Raw genomic sequence first — 21,938 nt, 5'->3', positions numbered from 1 at the left:
ATTCCCCACCCTTGTTTCTGCATCGATCTCCCATGAGAGTTTGTATATTATTAAATTTTACAAAATGGCCAACAAATCACAAACTTATAATTTTAAGGTAAGATTTTTACACCAAAATACGTTTATCTAATGATTAAATTTAGGGTATCACCTCTATACCTACAGCTACTAAGCTGATAGACATCGTTTTATCGCAAACTCAACGAAAAACGCCGACTGAAGTCCACAAACAATTTAAAATCTCAAGAATTAGGAAGTTTTACATGAGGAAGGTCAAATTCTGCCAACAGACTATACACGACCGCTTGCAGCGAATTTTATCACAGCTTCCTCAATTAAATGTATTTTTTATCACTTATTATAGTTATTTATATAATTATTTTAGATTTTATAACTTATTTGGAATTTATATAAATCTATATATTAAAAATTCTAACTATACACTTAGGATATTCACCCATTTTATTCTGATCTATGCAATGTTTTATACGATAGGGACCACTATAAACTAGCACTGGGACAGTGTAACTCAATAATGAGAGTAGTTGACAGATTAGCTAAGGAATATGTAAGGCAAATGAAGTACGGATCATCTCTATATCGGTGTAAAATGCTAAAGAGAGCTGCTTTGGGCCACATGTGCACAGCACTTAAGAGACTTCAAGGGAGCCTAAAGTACCTCGAGGATGTAAGACAGCATATGTCGAGATTGCCATCAATTAACCCGTAAGTTTTTGTTTAAAATAATAATTTTTAGATATACTCGAACACTCATTCTAACTGGGTACCCTAACGTTGGAAAGTCTTCATTTATGAACTTGGTTAGTAAAGCAAATGTTGACGTTCAGCCTTATGCCTTCACAACAAAGTCCCTATATGTTGGCCACTTCGACTATAACTATCTCAGATGGCAAGTTATTGATACCCCAGGGTTACTAGACCATCCGTTGGACCAGAGAAATACCATTGAAATGACAGCTATAACTGCGCTGGCACATATTTACTGCACAGCTTTATTTTTTATTGATGTATCTGAGAGTTGTGGGTACTCAATAGCTGACCAGATTTCACTTTTCAAATCAATAAAGCCGCTATTTCAAGACAGACCAATACTCATAGTGGTTAACAAAATCGACCTGGTTCCATTCAATAGAGAAGCATTGGCTGAATTGGCCGATTATAAATGGGTTTGTACATCTGCTTTAACAGGTGAAGGAGTTGAAGAAGCTAAAATTGAGGCTTGTAAATTACTCCTCCAAGCACGCTTAAACACCAAGATCCAAAATGCCAGCATTGAAAAACTCGAGAAAATAAATTACGTTACAAACGTCGAACCTAGCGTAGATAGACCGCCAGTTGAGCCTACCCCTAAAAGCTCAGATGAAAAGGTCGTGACGGAGAAGGATTTGGAAGAAAAGTTTGGTGGAGCAGGTGTTTACTCGGTAGACCTAAGGAGTAAGTTAATTAAGTTTAAATGTTTTTAGAAAACCACATTTTGGCAAACGAGGAGTGGAAATACGATGAAGTTCCAGAAATTTACAATGGCAGGAACGTGGTGGATTTCGCGTTTCCAGGAATTGAGGAGAAGATAAAGATGCTCGAACGTGAGGAGGAGCTCCTCCTCCAGCAACTTCAAACGACAGAACAAGATGTAAGTTAAATTTACTTAGATTTCCCTTAAATATTACTTAAATATTCGTTGATATTTCAATAAAATTTGAATAAAAGTTCAATAACATTTTCTTCAGATCCAGTGGGATATTCTAGTCGAGAAGGAGAAGTTACTCAATTCAGTAATTAGGAAAAAGAAATATGAAAAGAGCTTAAAGAAGAAACATAGAGCACCTGTGCTTAACGAAACTATTAAACTCAAAAAAGTGAGGAAGGAGGCCAAGGAAAGGAGACTTAAGAGGCTTAATGACATGCCAATTGACAGCATTAGGGCCAATAAAATTAAAACTGATCGTGATGAGATGGTTGAGAAACTGCAGTTGGCTAAATCGAGACAACGTGAGAAACCTGCTATGCCTAAGAAGTTTGAGAAGCCAAAACAGAGACTTAAGCTTCCAAAGGGTACATATAGGATGAATGACAGGTCAATAATATCCAAGAAACCTAAACACATGTTCTCGGGTAAACGCACATTGGGCAAGACTGACCGAAGGTGATTCCTCGGTCATTTTACTAGTTTCTTCAAAATATGAATTTTATATTATATTTTAATATGAATTTTATCTTATATGTTTTTATAAAATAAATACTAAAAGCTCATTTTTAAAATGATCCATGTGGGGCTCGAACCCACGACATTTGGCTCATAAGACCAACGCTCTAACCACTGAGCTAATGGATCTGGCTAGACACCTTAAAACTAGCTTTATAAGACCATACACACGTTGCCTGTGATACCAAAATCAATAAAGTTATAACGGAACTAGTTAAGCCCGTTTTGATAAGTAAATCAGGAATCTTAAATATAGAGTCAAATCATGAAAGGATTCTGGATTTTTTTAAGGGAATCCGGACCCATTCGTGTCTCCTCGAGCTTTCGAATTGTGAAATTTTGAAAATCTTGAATTTTTAAAATTTACAATTTAACAGTTATTATATATAGGTGTGAAAAATACATTATTATTGTGATACTACATTAACCTTCTCCTTCTTATTCTGTTGGTCGTCCCTTTTAGACTGAAGGTTATTGAGTGTTTGTTTACATTTGTTAATTTGCTGGAGAAAGTATTCCGCGTATATCTTTTGGTTCTTTTTACTCTTAATGTGAAGAACATTCTGGTCAATGTACAGGTCATCTCTGTCCCCGAAGGTCTGAAGAAGGTTCGTGTGATAGAGTGAGAATGAGTTTGAGACGAACTGTCTCACATGGTGCTTTGCACACAGAATCTGGGAGCGGAGTACCTCCGGGTCATCACCAGCGTTCATGAGAACACCCAGTTTCTTTAAACTAATATTATGGTACAGTTTTGCGTAGGAATAAATCTCGTTCACTTTCCTCTGCTTATTAATCTCCTCGAGGAATATCTGAACCTGTCTCTGAAGTGGCTCGTTTACGGTGGGTGACTCAGTTAGTTTAAGACTTGGACCTGCTGGGTCAATAAACTTCGGACATGCCTTGTGGAACACATCGCGAAATGAATCCTCATTGTCCACTTGTAACCTGAAAATATTATTAACACAGTATAAACGTATTAAAACATTAATTATATCAATTTAATAAATGAACTTACTGGTAGAATTTGTTGGAATACTGCTCCTTGATTGTTTGAATTACTGTTTCATCAAGTTTTATCCTGGTTGTAACATGGCATAGTATGATGATGAGGTACATCTTCTCAGTTTGCTTACTCATGGCACTTTGTTGGTAGCTTTGTGAGACGAGATAACTTCTTTGTTTCGTCAGGAATATCAGTAACTGTGAGAGGATTCGAATAGCATCGTTGTACCTCCTGCACATTATTATTGGAATAATTGGTAATACCTTAGCATCATGAACGCGAACCCCAGGTAGTAGATGAGTGTGACATTGCAGGCTGGAATCTTCCAATACAAACTTCTGGGGGATAAATCCACGTTTGAGGCCATTGTCAGTGAAGTATAATAGTCTCCAAGTAACACATGAAGTCTCAATAAGCAAATTGATGCGAAATATCCGAGTTGGTAGTTCAGACTTGTTGTATCCAAATGCACATCCTAAAACATAATTAATACAAAAATTTTAAAAAATTTTTACGAAATAATACAAAATAGCGGATAAAATATACCTTTGAAGACTGACAGGCAGATTTGAACATTGGATTGTTTGCCAACTCGTGTAAGAGCTCGAGAGCTACTGGAACACACCAGATACCCACAGTTTCTTTGATCCTCTGCTCAATTTCAGACTTTGTATCCGTAGTATCATATCCAATGCTACCTATATGGATTTAGTTTCTGAATGAACTAACCAGTAGATGAACAAAATCTGATTTTCCAGTGACAGCTTTCCTGGAGCTGATATACAAACTCATCCAACATATCCCAAACCCATGATGATGGGATTGTCAGTCCACTCCTATAATCATTTTAGTAATTTAAGTCAATAATCAAATTATTTAAACTATTAAAAACTCACAATCCCTCGCTTCCTTCGGGCTTATTACATTCTTCTATAAAGTATGTCAAAAGCCTCACATATTTGTTCCAGGAATCCACTCTATCCTCGTAACTGGCTTCTCCTAGATAAAAGGCGTGACGATAGTATATTTCTGCATATAAGGCCATTATCAAGTTGTGGAATCTTCCCGATTGGCTATAGAATCCTGCCACATCTGATATGGAAGGCCACCTTGAGGACTTGAAATATTTATCAGTTATCACATTCAGTTCTTGTTCGTATAAATTTTTGAGTGCTTCTGCGTTTTTCCGGTACAAATTGTCATGTAGCCTGACTAAAAAATCAACCACCTCAGGTTCTATCGGTAGTAACTGTGTAACTGTCCTCTGAGGACCATCAGTTGCCAGTGTTTGTCTAAAACTGTCATTATTATCCATTTTAAAAATAAAAAATACAAATAAGTGACCATATTTATTTTACATAATGGGGATCCGCTTTAATCAATATGTATTTTAAAACAATGTAGAACACAATTTATATATTAATTCAATTTTACACAGTTATTATATAGCTCTTTTTCGTCTCATTTAACTACAATTATACCAATCATAAATTAAAATTTAAATCCTTAACAATATACACTATTTCTAAACAAAATTACAAAATATAAAGCCTAATCGATCAGTTAGTCTAATTTATTCAAGTTATATAATCCCAATTTCAATTAAAATATCAACTAGATTACAATTATTAATACAGTAATTTCTAAACTGGTCAATGTGCGATTAATCAAGCCTTCCTTATTTAATTTGGTTATACAAATGAAACCTTCAATGATTTAAACAGGTATTGTAAGAGAAAATGTCCTGGGAAACCTGATGGTATAATTTTATAGACGAAATTAAAGACTAGAGGCACGAAAAGGTTGTTCAATGTTGTCATCAATATTGCCTTAGTCAGAATTACCAACCCCTTTTTGAACGCTTCAGAGTGAACAACTGACCAAAGTGCTATTTTTTTCAACCGTTCATCATTCATTGATTCGATTTCCAGCTCAACTTTCACGAATTTATAATCATTGTTAAATAATTTACACAGTTGTTTGACCTTCTCCAGTATCAATCTGAGCTCTATGGAGTTCAGAATTAGTGCAACTTTGCTCCTGGGTGACGCTTCTATGATTGAAAACGTTGATATCTTGAACAATTCGATGAGCTTCTCCTGAAATTGCTCCAGAAACACTTCAAGGTGTTTTCCTAGCTCCGTACCGAGGTACAGTGATGGCACTAATTCAAAAAAATACAGTGAATAAGCCTCAAGAATATCATTTATAAATAATGTTAGGCCTGCATTTAGGTGTTTGAGGCTCTGAGAGTCTTTAAAGAGAGTTGTGTGTAGGTCAAATAACTGTGCTCTGTTGTCACTTTGATCTATTACATAATTTAGGGCTGATGAAGTATTTATGAGGCCAGTGTTTATGTTATATTTTAAAAATGGTGGATTACTCTTAGAAGGATCATTTTCTCTATTAAATAACTTTTTTTTTACAAGGATGTAGTTTCTCACGAGAGGCAACTTATGGAGCTGATTCCAATTTTTAATAAAGGAATTTGCATAGATAATGTACATAAATTGTATGAAAATGATTTTTAAAAACATAGGGGAAATAACAAATTCATGGTTTGTTTTTTAATTCTGATGTTAGCCAGTCCATACCCTCATAAAGGCCTGTACCCGCGGTAGCACATGAAGCTTGAATATACCTAAAAGTTAATTGTGATCAGAGAGCATCTAGAGTGTATACTTACCACTTCCTATCCCTGAAATGTTCTAGAGCTAGTAATGACGAGAGCTCGGTGGGACTAATTGCGTTGGGGAGGTCTTGTTTGTTTGCATAAATTAGGAGGACTGCTCCTCTCAGTTCATCTTCATTCATCATTTTATGTAGTTCATCCTTTGCATCTGGTATACGTTCTCTGTCGTTACAATCTACGACGAAAATTACAGCTTGCGAATTTGTGTAATAATGTTTCCAAAGGGGACGAATCTATGGAAATGATTAGGAATGGGTTTTATTTATTTTATTTTTATTAGTTTTGTTGAAACTTACTTTATCTTGGCCTCCAACATCCCAAACATTTAATGACAGGTTTCTGTATTCTACAGTTTCAACATTGAATCCAATTGTTGGTATTGTAGTGACAACTTCTCCCAGTTTGAGTTTATACAGTATAGTAGTTTTGCCTGAAGCGTCTAATCCCACCATGAGTATTCGAACATCTCTTTTGGCGTGAAGCAGATTTAGAAGCTTGGCTAAAGTGTTTCCCATATTAGAGCAGTTGGTTTTTAATTATTTTTGTATATAAAAATAAACTTGTGCTAGGCCGCTTTATTAAATTTTACGAAACATGGGAAATATCTATCTAACAGGTGCTGTCCCTTTTTTTCTGTTTATGCCCTACTAACACCACAGATGTACTATTTTAGCAAATTTCTTTATTTATCCTTTCGCATTTCCTGTTTATTTAGGTTTAATTTTTTTAAATTTTATTTTCCAGTTCTCGTTTTCAGGAATCTTTATTTTTTCTTGTAATCTGCTTCAAACCCTATGTAGTTTCAGATTATCTATATTTTTTATTTTTTATCATTTTATCACCTAATTATGAACTAGTTATTTATAATTATAATATCAAATAATTATTTTTTAACATTTAATTTCTATATCTTTCAACTATAACATCCGATCCCGTAACCAGCTGTGTACCAACCAGACTTAAAACCGCCGATGAACACATATAGTTGTTACATATAAGTGTATTATACAGAGAATATATTACTTTAGTCAACTTCCTCCATTTTGGAGTCGACAACGGGCTCATCCAGCGGCGGCATTGATGAGTCCTCTTCTACGTGTTCCTCGTCGTCCAATGAGAGTCCGAGCTTGATCATCCTGTAGATCCTGTTTCCAAACTGGGTGGGCTCATCGAGGTTAAACCCTGAGGTTAAGAGCGCTGTGTCGTAGAGAAGCCAGACTAGGTCCTTGACGGTTTTATCTGTTTTGTCGTTTGCAGCTCTAGTTTTGAGCTCCTTCATGATGCTATGTCTCGGGTTAATCTCCATGATCTTCTTGCTCAGCATGTAGCTCTAAATTAATAATTAGTGACCAATACATAGAATTTAATCAGTATATTCAATGTCTCCACATCATTTGTTAGGAGTGGTGCATGGTAATTTCATCATCTTAATTTTTTAATTATCAATGTAAATATCATAATTATCAATTTAACTATCATAAGTATCACTGTAAATACCTACAACTATAAATATATATTCCAGTTCTATATATTCTAATTGCTGAATTAATAATTATCAACGTACTGTTATGGACGAGTCTCTGAGAGCTTGTGCTTTCATGATACGCTCCATGTTCGCGCTCCAGCCGAACTCGCTGGTGACAAGTGCGCATGGAGAGTCGGTAAACCTTGTTCCACACACGACCTTTTCCACCTTGTCGTGGAGCACTTCCTTGATGTGCTTGCAAAGAGGTTCCATTTCTTCCTTGAGCGCTTCAAAGGACTTCTTTTCATCCTCGCCCTCATCAAGGTCCAGGCCCTCCTTGGTACAGCACTTGAGTTTCTTGCCTTCAAACTCCTTGATCTGCTGAACTGCGTACTCATCAATTGGGTCAGTCATGTACAGGACTTCGTAGTCGCGAGCCCTCAGGGTCTCAAGGAAAGGACTTGAGGCTACGCTCTGCTTCGACTCTCCCGTGATGTAGTACACATACTTCTGGTCACTCTTCATCCTGTCAACGTACTCCTTGAGTGACACGAGTTCGTCTCCGCTCTTGGTTGTCTCGAACCTCAACAGTTCGGCGATCTAAACAATTATAAGTTGAATTGGAGTATTTAAAATAAATTTATTTTTATTCAGTAATTAAAATTTCAGTGAATTTAATTATGTTGGAATGCGATTCAATGATAATTTTTCAATTACCATCTCAAGGACATTAACTTTGTTTTATCACAGACATTGGATTATTATTTGCATAATAATTTGATGTCTGTGAATACCATCTTAAATATGTGATGCAAATATTAATAGATGTGTAAAATAAATAGTTGCAAAATTGTGTAAAAATACCTTTGAGCGATTAGCGTTGTCCTCGTGGATTCCCAGCTTCAGGTTCTTGCTGAACTGCTCGTAGAACTTCTTGAAGTCCTCCTTCTTCTCAGTGAGTTCATTGAAGAGCTCGAGGCACTTTTTCACCAAGTTCTTCCTGATGACCTTGAGGATCTTGTTCTGCTGGAGAGTTTCCCTAGAAATATTCAAGGGCAGGTCCTCTGAGTCTACCACACCCTTCACAAAGGAAAGCCACTCCGGGATGAGCTCCTCACAGTCGTCCATGATAAATACGCGTCTGACGTACAACTTGATGTTGTTTTTCTTTTTGCGGGACTCGAACATGTCAAACGGCGCTCTTCTTGGGACGAACAGTAGAGCTTTGAACTCAAGCTGACCCTCAACGCTGAAGTGTTTCACGGCCAAGTGGTCTTCCCAATCGTTGGTTAAGTTCTTGTAGAACGCTGCATATTCTTCGTTGGTGACTTCAGACGGGAGTCTCATCCAAATTGGCTTCTGCTTGTTAAGCATTTCCCACTCACGCGTTACGTTGGTGACCTTCCTCTTCTTCTTTTTCTTTTCCTCCTTTTTCTCCTCCTCGTCAGTGACGTCGGTCACTTTCTCGTCAGTAACGTCCTCCACCTTATCGTCCTTGGGCTTCTCCTCCTCGGGCTTCTTGTCCTCGTCTAGCTCTGCCTCGTCGTCAGTGACCTCGGTCTCCTGGGTCTTCTCTACTGAGAGCGAGATTGGGAATGAAATGAACTCGCTGTGCTTCTTAACAAGCTCTTTCAGCCTTCTCTCCTCAAGGTACTCAGTTTGGTCCTCCTTCAAGTGCAGTATTAGTCTAGTTCCTCTTTTGAGCGGCTCGTGCGAGTCGTCCTTCTTCACTGTAAAGTGGCCTGAGGCTGTTGACTCCCAGACGTACTGGTCGTCTGCGTTGTTCTTGGACACTACTGTCACCTTATCTGCGACCAGGTATGCTGAGTAGAAACCGACACCAAACTGTCCGATCATTGACATGTCCGAGCCTGCTTGCAGTGCCTCCATGAATGCTCTTGTGCCGGATTTGGCAATTGTACCGAGGTTGTTCACGAGGTCGGCTTTGGTCATGCCAATACCGGAATCTTCGATTGTGAGGGTGTTGTTGTTCTTGTCGGCATACAGCCTGATATAGTAATCGGGTTGATCCTCGATTTGCTTTGGATCCTTGATTGCCTCATACCTAATTTTTTCCAGTGCGTCGCTAGCGTTGCTAATGAGTTCACGAAGGAAAATCTCCTTGTTACTATAAAATGCGTTGATGATCAAGCCTGAACAATTGATTAATATGCGTAGGATCTTTTAAAAAGTTGGATCTAATAAATACAACAAATAACATTTCAAGATTGTTATAAAAAATCAAAAATCAATGGAAATTTTAATGTGGAAGGATAAAATATAATTGGAGGGTGTCAAGAACTAGGAAAGTAGTATAACGGACACAGAAACAACGAATCCTTGTTGACAAAATTAGAATAAAAATAATAAGACTAAAACTTACTTAAAAGCTGGGAGATATCAGCATTAAAAGCGTAGACCTCCTGATCAGGTGTCTCGTCCTTTGATGTCATCGTTAATTAGATAAAGTACTGAACAATACTAGAGAATTTTAAAATTAGATGCAGTGGCAATAGTATACTTTAAATACAGTCGAATAACAAATAATATTTTGTGAAAATTTCGTTCCTGTACCCAATAGGATGGTTGGGGTGACAGTTGTTTTACTAAAGGGGGCCACTTAGAGGGGGGTTTATATTTGGCAACTTTTCCTCTTATACACATATAACCATGAAAATCCTTAGTAACCCCTAATAACATTTATAATTAATCATTATTCTTATTATTTGCCATTTTACCTTAAATTTTCCTCAAACTAAATTTTTTCCTGTATGTGAGATTCCGTGTGAAATTATCTTGCTTCTAATGATGTATTGTTTGATTACACATAATAAATTTTATTATTTAGTTTAATCATTCATTTATTTGTTTATACAATACTTTTAATTTGAATTCTTAATAGTTCTAAATAAATGGTATGAGTTATATTGTTATCTTATAAACCAAATAAAACGTTCCATGGCCTTTATTAGGGTAATATTTTAATTTAGGCTTACTTAAGGTGCTGTACGCTTATATTTTATCTACGTTATAACATTTCTAAAGATTCAAGGATTCTACTAACTACAATTGTACAGTGGAATCCAGTATGGAATCTTAAGTAAAAATGACGAAAACACAAATATTAGTTATATAAATAGTGATTAAATGGTTTATATTAATTAAACGTTTATAAATTCTTGTTCAAAAAGGAATATTTGAAAGAAGATGGATTTATCATAACATCAAAAAATAATAGTCATATGTTAAAAGATTGGTAATGGTTATATTCAACATATTAGGTTGAATCCTAAATTTCAATATATTAAAAATATTTTAATATTAATTAAATAGTATAAAATATTCAATTTACGTTAATTTAATAAATGTCAACCCCCACGGATGATATTTATGTACTTAATATTTTACTATTAAAGATATTATGTGTTTATTTGAAGAGACTATTGTAAGAGATATTGTTTCTTGTTGTTCGAGATTATGTGTTAAGTTTCCATAGGCAATTTACCCAATTTTCCTGTTATGTACTGTACTTTTAAATTATTGTATTTTTTCAAGTTTATAGTAGATTTTTTACAAACATAATTTTACAAAATGCCAGTCCTGGGTATCGATGTGGGATCATCAACCTCAACCGTCGCAACGATCTCACGGGGAGCTATTGATATAGTTTTAAATGATGTATCTCAAAGATATACTCCGTAAGTTTATTATTCCTACTTTGTTTTTATTTGCTATTTACTTTTACTTAATTTATGTTCTTTGATTGTTTTGGGTTTTTAAATTTCTAGATTAATTTTGTATTTCAACACAATCTATTTTTATTTGAGATTCTTTGACTAATTAATTGGTTTAGAACTTGTGTATCATATGGAGAATACCAAAGAGTTTTTGGTGATCAAGCAAATACGCAGATTGTATCAAATTTCAAAAATACGTGTCGTGGATTCTTGAATGTTCTCGGCCTCAACTTGAATTCCGATAAAGATGAAAACTGGAACGTAACGGAACTGGATAAATTTTTCAGCTCAACTCCACTTGTAGTAGACGAAAAGGGTCAACTGTCATATCAGGTATGAATAAATAAGAATCTGAATATTATATGAGATATAGTAATAACTATGTACATAGTATATTGTATTACATTTTTATATTTATTTAGGTAACAAATGCCGGGAAAACTGTCAATGTATCTGCCGTTTCTGCTCTGGTTGGGTACCTGAACTACCTAACTGACCTGGCAGAGAAGTACACAGGAGGAGTGTGTAGAGAGGTGGTGATGTCATATCCAAGTTGGTTCTCAGAATACCAGAAGAGTTTGTTGGTCGCATCGGTCAGAGCCTGTGGCTCTAACTGCCTGAGATTAGTCTCAGAAGGATTTGCAATGGCAATGGACTACGGAATGTATAGGCTAAAGCAGCTTAACGATGAAAAGGCAACAACGGTGGCATTAGTTAACATAGGACACTCACATACAACAGTGGCAATCGTTGATTTCTTCGCAACATACTGTGTAATACTATCAGAACTGTCAGATCGAGACCTGGGAGGAAGGTACCTAGAATACCTTCTGATGAATGAAATGTGCCAAGAATTCAACAAAAAGTATAATTTGGACCCTCTGGGTAACACAAAGACTAGACTGAAGGTTGAAGCCACGGCATCCAAGGTTAAAAGGGTTTTATCAGCAAACTCGGAATCGTCATATTCACTGGAGTGCTTGATGGAAGACTATGATTTGAATGGTAAGTATAAAATTATTAATAATATAACTAATTTGTGTGTAGGTCACTTGAAGAGAGAAGAGTTTGAAGTGCTGTGCTCAAGAGAGTTCCTGCCGAGATTGTCAGAGCTTTTAATGTGCTCACTCAAAGTGTCAGGAAGGACAATGGAGTCAATAGATTCAGTTGAGGTGGTTGGAGGAATCACAAGGGTACCATGTGTACAGACACTGATATCACACGTGTTCGATAAACCAGTGAGCAAAACACTAAATGCAGATGAATCAATAGCAAGAGGATGTGTTCTTCAGGTACTTTTAGCTATAGTTAATCTATATATTATTTATGAGTAATTTAAGTATTTATTTATAAGTAATTTGTATAAACAGCTTGCATTAATTCTTAGGGAGCAATTAATAGCAAGCATTACATGGTTAGAAAGTACAATGTCATTGAAAAGTTGTCGAGACCATTCACAGTGACATTCTTACCAGGACTAGGCCCCTTCTCACAACAACAAATGTACAATGCAGAGATCCTCACAGTTGCAAATGTGGGAACAAACTATAACGAAGTCTTTACAGTCAAAGTCAAATTAGACCCTCCATTCACAGTTTTTACGTCATTTGACGACCCGAGAATAACGTCAAAGAACCAGCTTCCAACATTCCAGTACACATTGTCACAAGTTCAGGAATACACGTCATCTCCGAAGGATAAACGCAAGGAAAATAAGCCTGAAGAGAAGAAAGAAGAAGGAGAAGAAGGTAACATGTCTGAAGTGGAGGAATACTTGAGCAAAGTAGAGAAGGAGCTAAACCAAGAAGCAGGAAGGACTAACCAGAATAAAGGCGGTCTGGACAGAGATGCAGATGGGTGGGCAATCAAGTTTAAGTTTGACGAGACAGTCAATTTGTTCTCTTTCTGCAGAGGATTAGATGTTAGTGTGATGAGCCCATTTATACTAGAAACTGATAAATTATCAGCCAACGAATCGGCACAAAAGAAAAAGGACCTTCATGAAACTAACAGGCTCAGAACACTAAACGACCTTGAAACCTACGTTTATACAGTAAGAGATAAATTGCAAACAACCCACAAGGATTTCATGGACCCGAAGAACATGAACCAAGTCATCGAGAAGCTTAACGAAACTGAAAACTGGTTATATGAAAACAGAACAGCCACACTAGAAAGCTTGGAGAAGATGTATAATACCCTCACCTCACAGTTCGACCCTGTTGAAAATAACTACAATATTTATTTAAACAAGGAACAGAATTTGAGCTCATTCTTTTCAAGGCTGAGTAACCTCCACCAATACTCAGTAGGTACAGACAATTCGTGGCTCAACGTTCCTGAGAATGAAAGAACTTCAATCTCAAACAAGCTAACCATGTTAAGCAGTAACACCATGAAACTTGTGGAAAGAGAGAAGAATATGCCAAAGTATAATAATCCCCTCTACACAATGGAACAACTAGATCAGGAATTGAAGAACGTCAAAGATGAAATGGATAAGTTAATTAAGAAGCATAAAGTAGTAGAACAACCTAAATCAGAGCCTGAGCCGGAACCTGAACCTGAACCTTCAAAGGAACCTGAAGTAACAGAACCTGAGGAAGAACAGAAAAACGACCCTGAAAGTCAAAACCAGGAAGAGGAGATGGAAGTTGACGAAAGTAAATCTCAGGAAGAAATGGCCAAATAATGTAATTTATTTATATCCACAATATATTTTTATCAATTTAGTAATATTACGGAATCTTTTGATTCTAAGTTGGGTAGTGTGTTACCTGAAATGTGATTTAGTGTAAATTTATAAATTCTAAAAAATAAAAATAAAATGTTTAACAGTATAAAAACTAAAATTAAATTTGTTCCCAGAGGAACGAGAGCTTTCTCGACTCGTCAAAATCCAGGAATCAAAGTGAGTTGGAATCCCGAGAATAATAAACATAGATAACATTTAAAGGAGCATTGATTAACATCGCAGTTTGTGGGTGTGTTTACTGGATTTGAGATGATTTTTAGGGCTGTAGGAGCCGGAGTATACTACGCATTCAATAAGAAAAGAAGTCAGCAATTAGGTATTAATTTAACCAAAATTTAATTTATTTAAGCTTAAAATACTTACTTTATACATTAATTTATTTATTCAGCAATTGTAACTGAAGAAAGATATGGTACACCGCAACTGGGAGGGACCTTTAAACTAATTGACCAAGATGGCGTAGAAAGATCGTCTGAAGAATTTAAGGGCAAATACGTTTTAATTTACTTTGGTTGGTTATATCATCTTATAAGATTTAAAAATACTGATAGGATTCTGTAATTGCCCTGATATATGCCCTGAAGAGATGGATAAACAGACCCAAGTTGTCAAGACCCTAGGTAAACTTTTGAAAATAGTTTAATCATATTTTTAAATTTTTACTTAACAAATTTTAGATAAGGAATTTGGGCCTCTAGTACAACCCATTTTCGTTTCAGGTAAATCTTTATAGATATACGTATATAATTTATGTTTAATTTTAGTCGACCCCAAGAGAGATGTACCAAAAGTTCTCAAAAAATACATAAAGGATTACCACCCTAGGCTCGTGGCACTAACAGGAACACCAGTAATTTAAAATTTATTTAACGAAATTTCAGGAAATGATTAAGGAAGTGACGAGAAAGTTCCGAGTGTATTATAATGAAGGGATCAAAGCCACAGACCAGGACTACCTTATTGACCATTCTATAATACATTATCTAATGGGTAAGAATACTTGTTACTCTATTAAAATGTGAATTCAGATAAGGATGGTAAATTTTTGGAATTTTACGGCAAAAACACAAACGCGCAGGAGATGGCCAAAGCAATATCTAATATAATTAAAAAGTGAATTACATTGTAAAATTATATCAAATTAGCCAGTTAGATCTCTTTTACGACCTCTAAGCCTAACCTCATCCAGTTTACGAATTATCTCGTCAGGGTCAGAAACAACTGACTTATATGAGTTTAAAACCTCCTCAAACTAAAAAATAATTTAAAATTCAGTTTTGATTTCAAAATACCTGTGAGGGGTTCAAACATCGCTCCAAAACGTATAAATCAACAGCTTTGTCCTATAAAATTCTTGTAAACATTGGAATATTGCAGTTATTGATAAAATTAATGGGTGACTAAAACAAATACCTCAGAAAGTGTAGAAAAAAAGCTAAGGCCGAAGTCTAAAATACAAAGTAGTCCATCGTTTGTCATAATCATATTCTTGGTGGTTAAATCTCCGTGTATAATGTTAGCGTTATGCATCATAGCGATGCTTTCACCGATAAGATCGTAAGAATTAAAGGAGGAATTAGAGATGAGGGAATTTACAGTGTCCCCCGGAACGTATTCGTAGATAGTTTCCCGTTTTAAGAAATCAACAAGATATATCACAGGAACATAAACACCTTCCTTTCTTAATTTGTATGTGCTACGACACTCAGCAACCATGCGACTTCGAGTGAGACTCTGATCAAGATCGGTGTGCCGAAATGACTTAACAAGTCTCCTCTTCAACACGCATTCCTTGCCCAAAAACTCAACCTTCTTGACAACCTGAACAATCTAATGTTTAGAAAACTTTTTTGTGAATAACTAGTATAATAATGATGTATAAACAAACAGCTTCCGCTCCCTGAGCTATTACATGGTCAGTATCTTTGTACATTTATAACATTAAATCTAAACACGTGTGTTTATTTTTATATCCTAAAATATTGATACTTTCAAATATTAAATTAAAATTTGATTAAATAAAAATTATTGTGCAATGAAGTAAGATTCTATGAAAATAAATAGTTTATTCACTCATAATATTATTTTATTTTTATCTAATATTTAACACTCGAATCGGTATGTAGAATATATCATTTGTGTGTGAATATATTATTGATATTAATATTAATGTGCTCGTTCAAGTATTAGGTCAAGATTCTATAGTCAACCATATCCTTCACACTGATTTCTATTCCCATCATACCGAGTTTTTATTCAACATACCTTCATTAATTAACATATGTTTAATATATTTTATTATTTATAATTTTCTAATTCGTGTATTTCTTCGTTCTGATTGATATGAACTATTTCTTGATTATCAAAACCGACATATAAATGACTTTCACGGGATAAAATAAAACATATGGGCAGTCTAGTGTCTGAACTATTATTCGTCCAAACTATGTTATCCTTCGATTTTACTTTATAAAACGGAGTCTTAAATACAAATAGACAGTTCAATTCTTCTAAATGTAATTCATAGTCTGATAATTCGATTTGTTTAAGTTCAGAGTAATAAAAATAAAATTCATTTAAATTAATACACCCAGAACCAATGATAAACCATTTTTTATAAACTCTACTATAAAAAAATGGTAACAAATTATTAGTGTTTAACAAAATATAAAGTGCTAGATAATATAAGGGTCCATCACGAACTTCGAATACTACCTTTTTAGCGTATTCATCACCTTTGGACTTCCATATAAGTTTTGACTTGTGTTTTATCTTTCTTATCAAATAACCATCTTTTGTTATATAAATTATAATTAATTCACAAGTTTTTGTTTTTTCTGTATAGAATCCATATATAAATAGAATTTATATTTTAATGTTATTTTTTTATAATTTTAAACATAATTTCTTATTTAATATTTTTAAAAGCCGTTATAATAAATATTTTTCAACTGGTAATTTATAATTTTATGTATATTTTTTAGCCACATTAACAAACGAGCTAGAATCTCTAGTATCAAGCTGCCATAAATTGATAGAGAATCCGAATTTGCTACCAAAACACGTTCAAAAATTACATAATTTAGGTATGTGTTGTATATAATTGATATTGTTCTTTTTCAATTAAAATTTCAGCATTACAAGTCCGTTCGGGACGTGAATTTCTAGGAATAAGCCAAAGTGATCTATGTGTTAATAACCAACCACTCCTGAAGGCTGAGAGGATTATTTATACCATATACGACAAGATTAACCCTGAGTTTTACTTTGTTGCATCAAGAGAACCAGCCGCTATAGATTTTTACAAGCTTTACTTAAGTACAATTAACAAATCAAATTCCAAAGGTCATCGCGACTCTCTTTCTAAATGGATTTCTAAGTTAGTTTATATCATCATTTTACATATAATTAAAATTCAGGTATGATTTTGATTCATTGGGTCTCTACATTCTGGAGAGTATTAATACAAATAAAATAAGCTTTAGAAATATCTCAAAGGCAAGGTTATTGTTCTGGAGATCACACCAATTTGTATCTTTTAAATGAAGTTTTAATTGATAATAATAACATATGTTCATTACAAGGCGCCTGCTAGGGCCTGGCCATCCAGTCGCCAATCCCCTCCCAGTTCCTACAGCTGATGGTCCAGCCAGATACTACAGATTTAAATTGAGGCCGATTCGGAAGGATTACTGGAATGTTTTGTGCTTTGCAAACTCTGAAAAACTTAGGAAAACTTCCACCGAGCTGATTAATAATTACCTTTCAACTGGAAAACAAGTTAAGTATTTAGAGTACTCAGAGTCCTCAAATTATTCTGAGGGTAAAAATGACAAATTATTACACTCCGATGAACTTAGTGGCTCAGAAGATAAATCTCCCAAAGATAAATTAAAATCCAAGACAAAAGGGTTTTGGATAGTTTACAGTAAAAGGTTTAAAGAATCAATCCATCTACTTAGTGTATCTGATATCGCAAATATACTTAAATCATTTCACATTTATAATAAAGACTCAGGTATATTTCTTATTATAGATGATTTATTTATTCTATATCAATTACCATTAAATATTATATCCCGTTAGGAGAGTATGTAGTTGCCGTTTTGGAACTACAAAGAAGAGTTAGGGAACTCGACGCGAAATCACTTTTGGATGTACTATGGGTTCTTTCAAAACGTTTGAAGCAAAATACACAGAAACAGTTCTTTAAATCATTGGCAACCCATGTTCCAAATGTCCTATACGCACTCAATGGTAGGCTTACATTTACACAATTCACAATTATATTATACACTTTTTGGAATAAATATACATAATTTTATAGGAAATGACATTGTGAATGTGTTATGGAACCTGTATAACGCAGGGTACACTGACGTGGAAATATGCAATAGAGTACATTTGAAGTTCATGGACTATTTAGATCAGATGAACGAACAGAGTAACATAATAATACTATAGAATAGTTGGTATAAATAATATTTAGGTCTGAGCGCTGCCTGTTTGGCATTTGGTAGATATGGATACAGAAACATGGACTTGTACTCAAGAATAGAGCCTAGAATCTCAAAAAATTGCAATGTAACGTAGATTAAAACTCAAATTTACTTAGGCGGAAGTACTTTTCCAGGCAGCCTGGGGACTGTTTATGGCTGCAATTGACGTGACCAAGCTGATTTCAGAGAGAACCGAAACCTTGGTCAATGCTCTGGAAGGTTCGCCAAGGTAAATTATAAAAATGAAAGGATTTTTAATTTAAACGTTAGGTGGAAGTTGAAGGTTTGGAAGACCATCCTAAATAGTACAAATTGTGATGAGGATTTGAAAAGGACTGTGGATGACCATCTAAAAAACACATAATCTGGAATTGAATTGATTCACTGATAGTATCATAGGTATATCCATAAGTTTGACGTATTTTTATGGTTAATTCTGGTCAATTTTGGAAAAAATTGAAAAAAAAATCTGAAATGGATGGGGTGTGTAAGTCTGGCATGAACAGAAAGATCTCAAACATTTAAAATAGGTCTAGATATATAATGTATTAAATGTAAATCTTTATTATGGGATTTAATATAAGATTTGTTCTTATATGTGTGTCATTATTCATTATTATACCTCGTGCTGAAGCCGATAATCAGTATTTAGACCTAAATATATCTGACCCTGGTGATCATTTTTATGAACTAAACTCTGTAAATTATAAAACTATACTATTAAAAGAAGATCATTCGAATTCGGGAAAATGTGCTGGTAAAGTGTCGGACGGATCTATCAAAATTTTGGGACAGCCTGAATCTAATGTTAAGAGAAGATTTGTTATTATTTTAAAGGTTCCAAAGGGAGGAGATTATAATCCGGAATTGGAGGATGTATTTAAAAGTAGCGGAGAAGTTGCATCTACTACTGTGGAGTCAAATTTTGAACAGATAGTTGAGGTCCATACAGTATTTAGCCACTCAAAATTGGTAGATAGATTCAGGAAAAATGCAGAAAACGAATATGAGAGATTTGAATACGATAAAGTTGATCTTGATATTTGTGGAGATATAGAAAATCCAGTAGAAATACGTGGAAAGAGCTATTTTAATATCGCAAATTTTAAAACCGTAGGAGCAATAAAATGTAAAGATACACTGTTGTTGGATAGCCTAAATGTATTTTATAGAGCTGTAATGATTCAAGGCAATTCTTTTTTTGTAAAAACTGTCCCTAAGTTTGGTCTTTTGAACCAAGAAACATTTATCGTTGACAAGAACAAAGAATATGCAGTTAGGAAATCGCATATGTTTACAACTGTTAGCTTTAACCCATCGAAACCAAAAAGTTACGCTAAAATCGCCTCTAGGTGTGGCAATGACTGCCTTTTCTTTGATGGGTGTAACGAGAATTTAAGACTAATTGACGTGGTTGAAGATTCAAATGAGTCAGAATCTGGGTCTAAACAGAATATTCAGTATGTATATAAAAACCACAATAGTTTATGTATTTCTGTAAAGTCTGAAGAGATAAGAGGCGACAAGTATTTGACTATCTTTGACCTTCAAAAGAACTCTGAAATGTACAATGTTAAAGTTTTAAAAAAAACTGAAAATGGATATGTCAATCATGAGAAAAAACTAATTGATTTGAATGTAACCAATTTAACCGATCCAAAGCCTGTGGAAGAGCACTCTTACAAGCATCTGCTGGAAAAACAAGGAGAAGGAGGTAAAATTAGAGTAACTGGAAAGGATATAGATTTCAGAATTGGGAAGGTTTACTTTAAGGAAAATCTTGTGATAGAAGAAGGGGATGGAGTTTTTAACAGGGAAGTCTACTCTTGTAAGGAGGGCATTCTAGTCAGAGACGAGTGTTATAATGGAGAGTTTAAAAAGTATTTATTTAAACCTGAAAATCCACCTAAAACCAGTACCAATGGACAGGGTGGCTCAACAAATAGTGAAGCTACCACATCCGGTGGAACCAGTTCAAACGAACAGGTTAATTCACCCAGTAGTGAACCTACTAAGTTAAAATTATCCGTTGAAGACCCAGTTAAAGTTGATTTACATATAATTACAGCCCACGTTACTAAGTATTTGACTGACTCTAAAAATAACCTGTTCGTAAAGCCGAGCACGTTCCTGGATAAGCTGGGGAGCTTGAGCTACGATACAGTGAATTTTTGGCCAAACAAGTTCTTCGTTTCAAGACAGTACTTGATAATGGATGATAAGCATATGAAGCTCCATTCAGTAACGAGGAAAGGGTTTAGCTTTTTCGAATCCTTTACAATGGTTCACTCGCTCAAGAGGAACGACCAAGTCTTCGTGACTAAGGGTAAGGAACCCGTCCAGTTTGACATTTCACTTTTTTACGATGCCTTGAGCAGGAATGACTTTTCCCAATTATCCAACTTTGATATATGTGACTTAGGCGACTACTACTTAGTGGGGGTTAATTACAAGAAACTATTCACTCGCGTTATTGGTAACGTATCTCTAGGAGAAGATGGAGTAATTACACCTTTTGACATGGATTTGACTTCAAGGTTTATCGTACTGCCAAAATCAACCCAGTCGTACGTTATTCTCAAGGACTGTGATCACTCGGACTGCTGGTTAAAGCTATATGCCGAGAGATCAAAGGAGGGAGTTATGGGTATAGAAATACAACAAAAACAGTCGAACACGCTAGACTTGGCAAAACTCTATGAAAACGCTCCAAAGGCTACCCAAGAGGACGGTAATGCTACTCCTGTGGGAAACTCTAGGGTATTTTTTTTCGACCAGTTTATAGTATTTAACTTCGGAATAGTGTACAATGTAAGAGTAAAGGACGAATTGACACAGAAAATCGGGAAAGTTGTTTATGGAGATAAAGTCATAGCTGAAGATGATGATTTAGTCTTCACCAGAATGGTTAACGTTGCCTCAAACGAGAAAAAAGGTACTCTAAGGATTCTCAATATAGAAAGGTGGGATAAGTCGACAAAACTATACGAATACTCTTATGACAGTGATGCTAATGAGTTCACAGTTAGTGAGAAGGGGAAAACAGATATGGTTGTGGATATTGAGCCCCTGGCAAGGAATAACACACTTCTAAATGTAACTGAACATGAGGAAGTTTTAAGCTACAGTGTGCCCTGGAACGTTAGAGATGATCACTCGTTTAAGGAGATCAAATATTCTGAATACGATTATAATAATAAGAAGTTCAATTCCAAAAGTGTTAAAGATGATATGTCTGAATCACCTCTTTTCGTTCGCTTACACAGAGATCCTGATGGTAGTAGCTCAGGAAATAAAGTTGTTCTAGTGGTTGAAAATCACCCAGAAAAGAAAGAGGCTGAAAATAACCAATTTTTTAAACCCAAAAATGCAGCAAGTAAGGGAATGATCCTAAAATATGATATTGGTGATAATTCCTCCGAAAAAATAAATGAGTTTAACAGAGACAGTTATCACAGGAGAAATTATACCTCTCATCATCATCCGTTTGAAACTGAACCTTAGGACCACTCCTTAAATTTTTAATGTAAAATATTATGTTAATATTATTATAAATGTAT

General features: G+C 35.0%; 11 protein-coding genes and 1 non-coding gene across 12 annotated transcripts; 6 read left to right on the top strand and 6 right to left on the bottom strand.

Annotated features, from left to right (window-relative positions):
- The first annotated feature begins 45 nt into the window (after window positions 1-45).
- Gtpbp4 (NOGCT (NUC087) domain protein) lies at window positions 46-2,223 on the top strand. The gene is made up of 6 exons (XM_759721.2): window positions 46-97; window positions 144-341; window positions 449-726; window positions 758-1,455; window positions 1,485-1,651; window positions 1,749-2,223. The coding sequence occupies exons 1-6, from the start codon at window positions 65-67 to the stop codon at window positions 2,166-2,168; spliced, it is 1,794 nt and encodes a 597-aa protein (XP_764814.1). The 5' UTR covers window positions 46-64; the 3' UTR covers window positions 2,169-2,223.
- Window positions 2,224-2,280: 57 nt separating this feature from the next.
- TpMuguga_02g00972 lies at window positions 2,281-2,353 on the bottom strand. Its single transcript has one exon. It is a non-coding gene; the product is annotated as a tRNA-Ile (tRNA).
- Window positions 2,354-2,615: 262 nt separating this feature from the next.
- Window positions 2,616-4,630, bottom strand: TpMuguga_02g00247 (RNA polymerase I-associated factor PAF67 family protein). The gene is made up of 6 exons (XM_061305344.1): window positions 4,127-4,630; window positions 3,960-4,066; window positions 3,777-3,928; window positions 3,494-3,705; window positions 3,243-3,461; window positions 2,616-3,172 (listed from the first exon to the last, which is right to left on the bottom strand). The coding sequence occupies exons 1-6, from the start codon at window positions 4,543-4,545 to the stop codon at window positions 2,632-2,634; spliced, it is 1,650 nt and encodes a 549-aa protein (XP_061161316.1). The 5' UTR covers window positions 4,546-4,630; the 3' UTR covers window positions 2,616-2,631.
- Window positions 4,631-4,681: 51 nt separating this feature from the next.
- On the bottom strand, window positions 4,682-5,787 carry TpMuguga_02g00246 (uncharacterized protein). Its single transcript, XM_061305343.1, has one exon. The coding sequence runs from the start codon at window positions 5,765-5,767 to the stop codon at window positions 4,922-4,924; it is 846 nt and encodes a 281-aa protein (XP_061161315.1). The 5' UTR covers window positions 5,768-5,787; the 3' UTR covers window positions 4,682-4,921.
- On the bottom strand, window positions 5,767-6,548 carry ARF (ADP-ribosylation factor 2). The gene is made up of 3 exons (XM_759718.2): window positions 6,219-6,548; window positions 5,917-6,155; window positions 5,767-5,871 (listed from the first exon to the last, which is right to left on the bottom strand). The coding sequence occupies exons 1-3, from the start codon at window positions 6,435-6,437 to the stop codon at window positions 5,784-5,786; spliced, it is 546 nt and encodes a 181-aa protein (XP_764811.1). The 5' UTR covers window positions 6,438-6,548; the 3' UTR covers window positions 5,767-5,783.
- Window positions 6,549-6,925: 377 nt separating this feature from the next.
- Window positions 6,926-10,016, bottom strand: TpMuguga_02g00244 (HSP90). The gene is made up of 4 exons (XM_759717.2): window positions 9,771-10,016; window positions 8,252-9,540; window positions 7,487-7,987; window positions 6,926-7,252 (listed from the first exon to the last, which is right to left on the bottom strand). Exons 1-4 carry the CDS (start codon window positions 9,838-9,840, stop codon window positions 6,947-6,949), a joined length of 2,166 nt encoding a protein of 721 aa, XP_764810.1. The 5' UTR covers window positions 9,841-10,016; the 3' UTR covers window positions 6,926-6,946.
- Window positions 10,017-10,790: 774 nt separating this feature from the next.
- pss1 (Hsp70 family protein) lies at window positions 10,791-13,838 on the top strand. Its single transcript, XM_061305342.1, has 5 exons — window positions 10,791-11,085; window positions 11,241-11,457; window positions 11,547-12,129; window positions 12,172-12,416; window positions 12,512-13,838. Exons 1-5 carry the CDS (start codon window positions 10,979-10,981, stop codon window positions 13,814-13,816), a joined length of 2,457 nt encoding a protein of 818 aa, XP_061161314.1. The 5' UTR covers window positions 10,791-10,978; the 3' UTR covers window positions 13,817-13,838.
- Window positions 13,839-13,939: 101 nt separating this feature from the next.
- Window positions 13,940-14,997, top strand: Sco2 (uncharacterized protein). Its single transcript, XM_759715.2, has 9 exons — window positions 13,940-14,035; window positions 14,068-14,108; window positions 14,140-14,195; window positions 14,268-14,390; window positions 14,431-14,499; window positions 14,557-14,598; window positions 14,644-14,729; window positions 14,761-14,869; window positions 14,908-14,997. Exons 1-9 carry the CDS (start codon window positions 13,952-13,954, stop codon window positions 14,994-14,996), a joined length of 699 nt encoding a protein of 232 aa, XP_764808.1. The 5' UTR covers window positions 13,940-13,951; the 3' UTR covers window position 14,997.
- Window positions 14,998-15,020: 23 nt separating this feature from the next.
- On the bottom strand, window positions 15,021-15,924 carry bud32 (Kae1-associated kinase Bud32; the record flags this gene model as incomplete). The annotated part of the gene is made up of 4 exons (XM_759714.2): window positions 15,768-15,924; window positions 15,293-15,700; window positions 15,172-15,222; window positions 15,021-15,131 (listed from the first exon to the last, which is right to left on the bottom strand). Exons 1-4 carry the CDS (start codon window positions 15,810-15,812, stop codon window positions 15,021-15,023), a joined length of 615 nt encoding a protein of 204 aa, XP_764807.1. The 5' UTR covers window positions 15,813-15,924.
- Window positions 15,925-16,641: 717 nt separating this feature from the next.
- Window positions 16,642-17,425, top strand: TpMuguga_02g02665 (uncharacterized protein; the record flags this gene model as incomplete). Its single annotated transcript, XM_061305602.1, has 4 exons — window positions 16,642-16,833; window positions 16,864-16,965; window positions 17,015-17,258; window positions 17,299-17,425. The coding sequence occupies exons 1-4, from the start codon at window positions 16,755-16,757 to the stop codon at window positions 17,423-17,425; spliced, it is 552 nt and encodes a 183-aa protein (XP_061162108.1). The 5' UTR covers window positions 16,642-16,754.
- Window positions 17,426-17,449: 24 nt separating this feature from the next.
- TpMuguga_02g00240 (uncharacterized protein) lies at window positions 17,450-18,921 on the top strand (the record flags this gene model as incomplete). The annotated part of the gene is made up of 6 exons (XM_759713.2): window positions 17,450-17,897; window positions 17,966-18,136; window positions 18,207-18,323; window positions 18,369-18,463; window positions 18,495-18,607; window positions 18,649-18,921. 6 exons carry the CDS (start codon window positions 17,450-17,452, stop codon window positions 18,740-18,742), a joined length of 1,038 nt encoding a protein of 345 aa, XP_764806.2. The 3' UTR covers window positions 18,743-18,921.
- Window positions 18,922-21,937, top strand: TpMuguga_02g00239 (uncharacterized protein). The gene has a single exon (XM_759712.2). It carries the CDS (start codon window positions 18,946-18,948, stop codon window positions 21,880-21,882), a length of 2,937 nt encoding a protein of 978 aa, XP_764805.1. The 5' UTR covers window positions 18,922-18,945; the 3' UTR covers window positions 21,883-21,937.
- Window position 21,938: the final 1 nt, after the last annotated feature.

The sequence above is a fragment of the Theileria parva genome, chromosome 2, assembly GCF_000165365.1.
Source record: "Theileria parva strain Muguga chromosome 2, complete sequence, whole genome shotgun sequence".
In the NCBI taxonomy this organism is placed as follows: Eukaryota; Apicomplexa; class Aconoidasida; order Piroplasmida; family Theileriidae; genus Theileria; species Theileria parva.
This window is presented reverse-complemented; position numbering and strand designations above follow the sequence as displayed.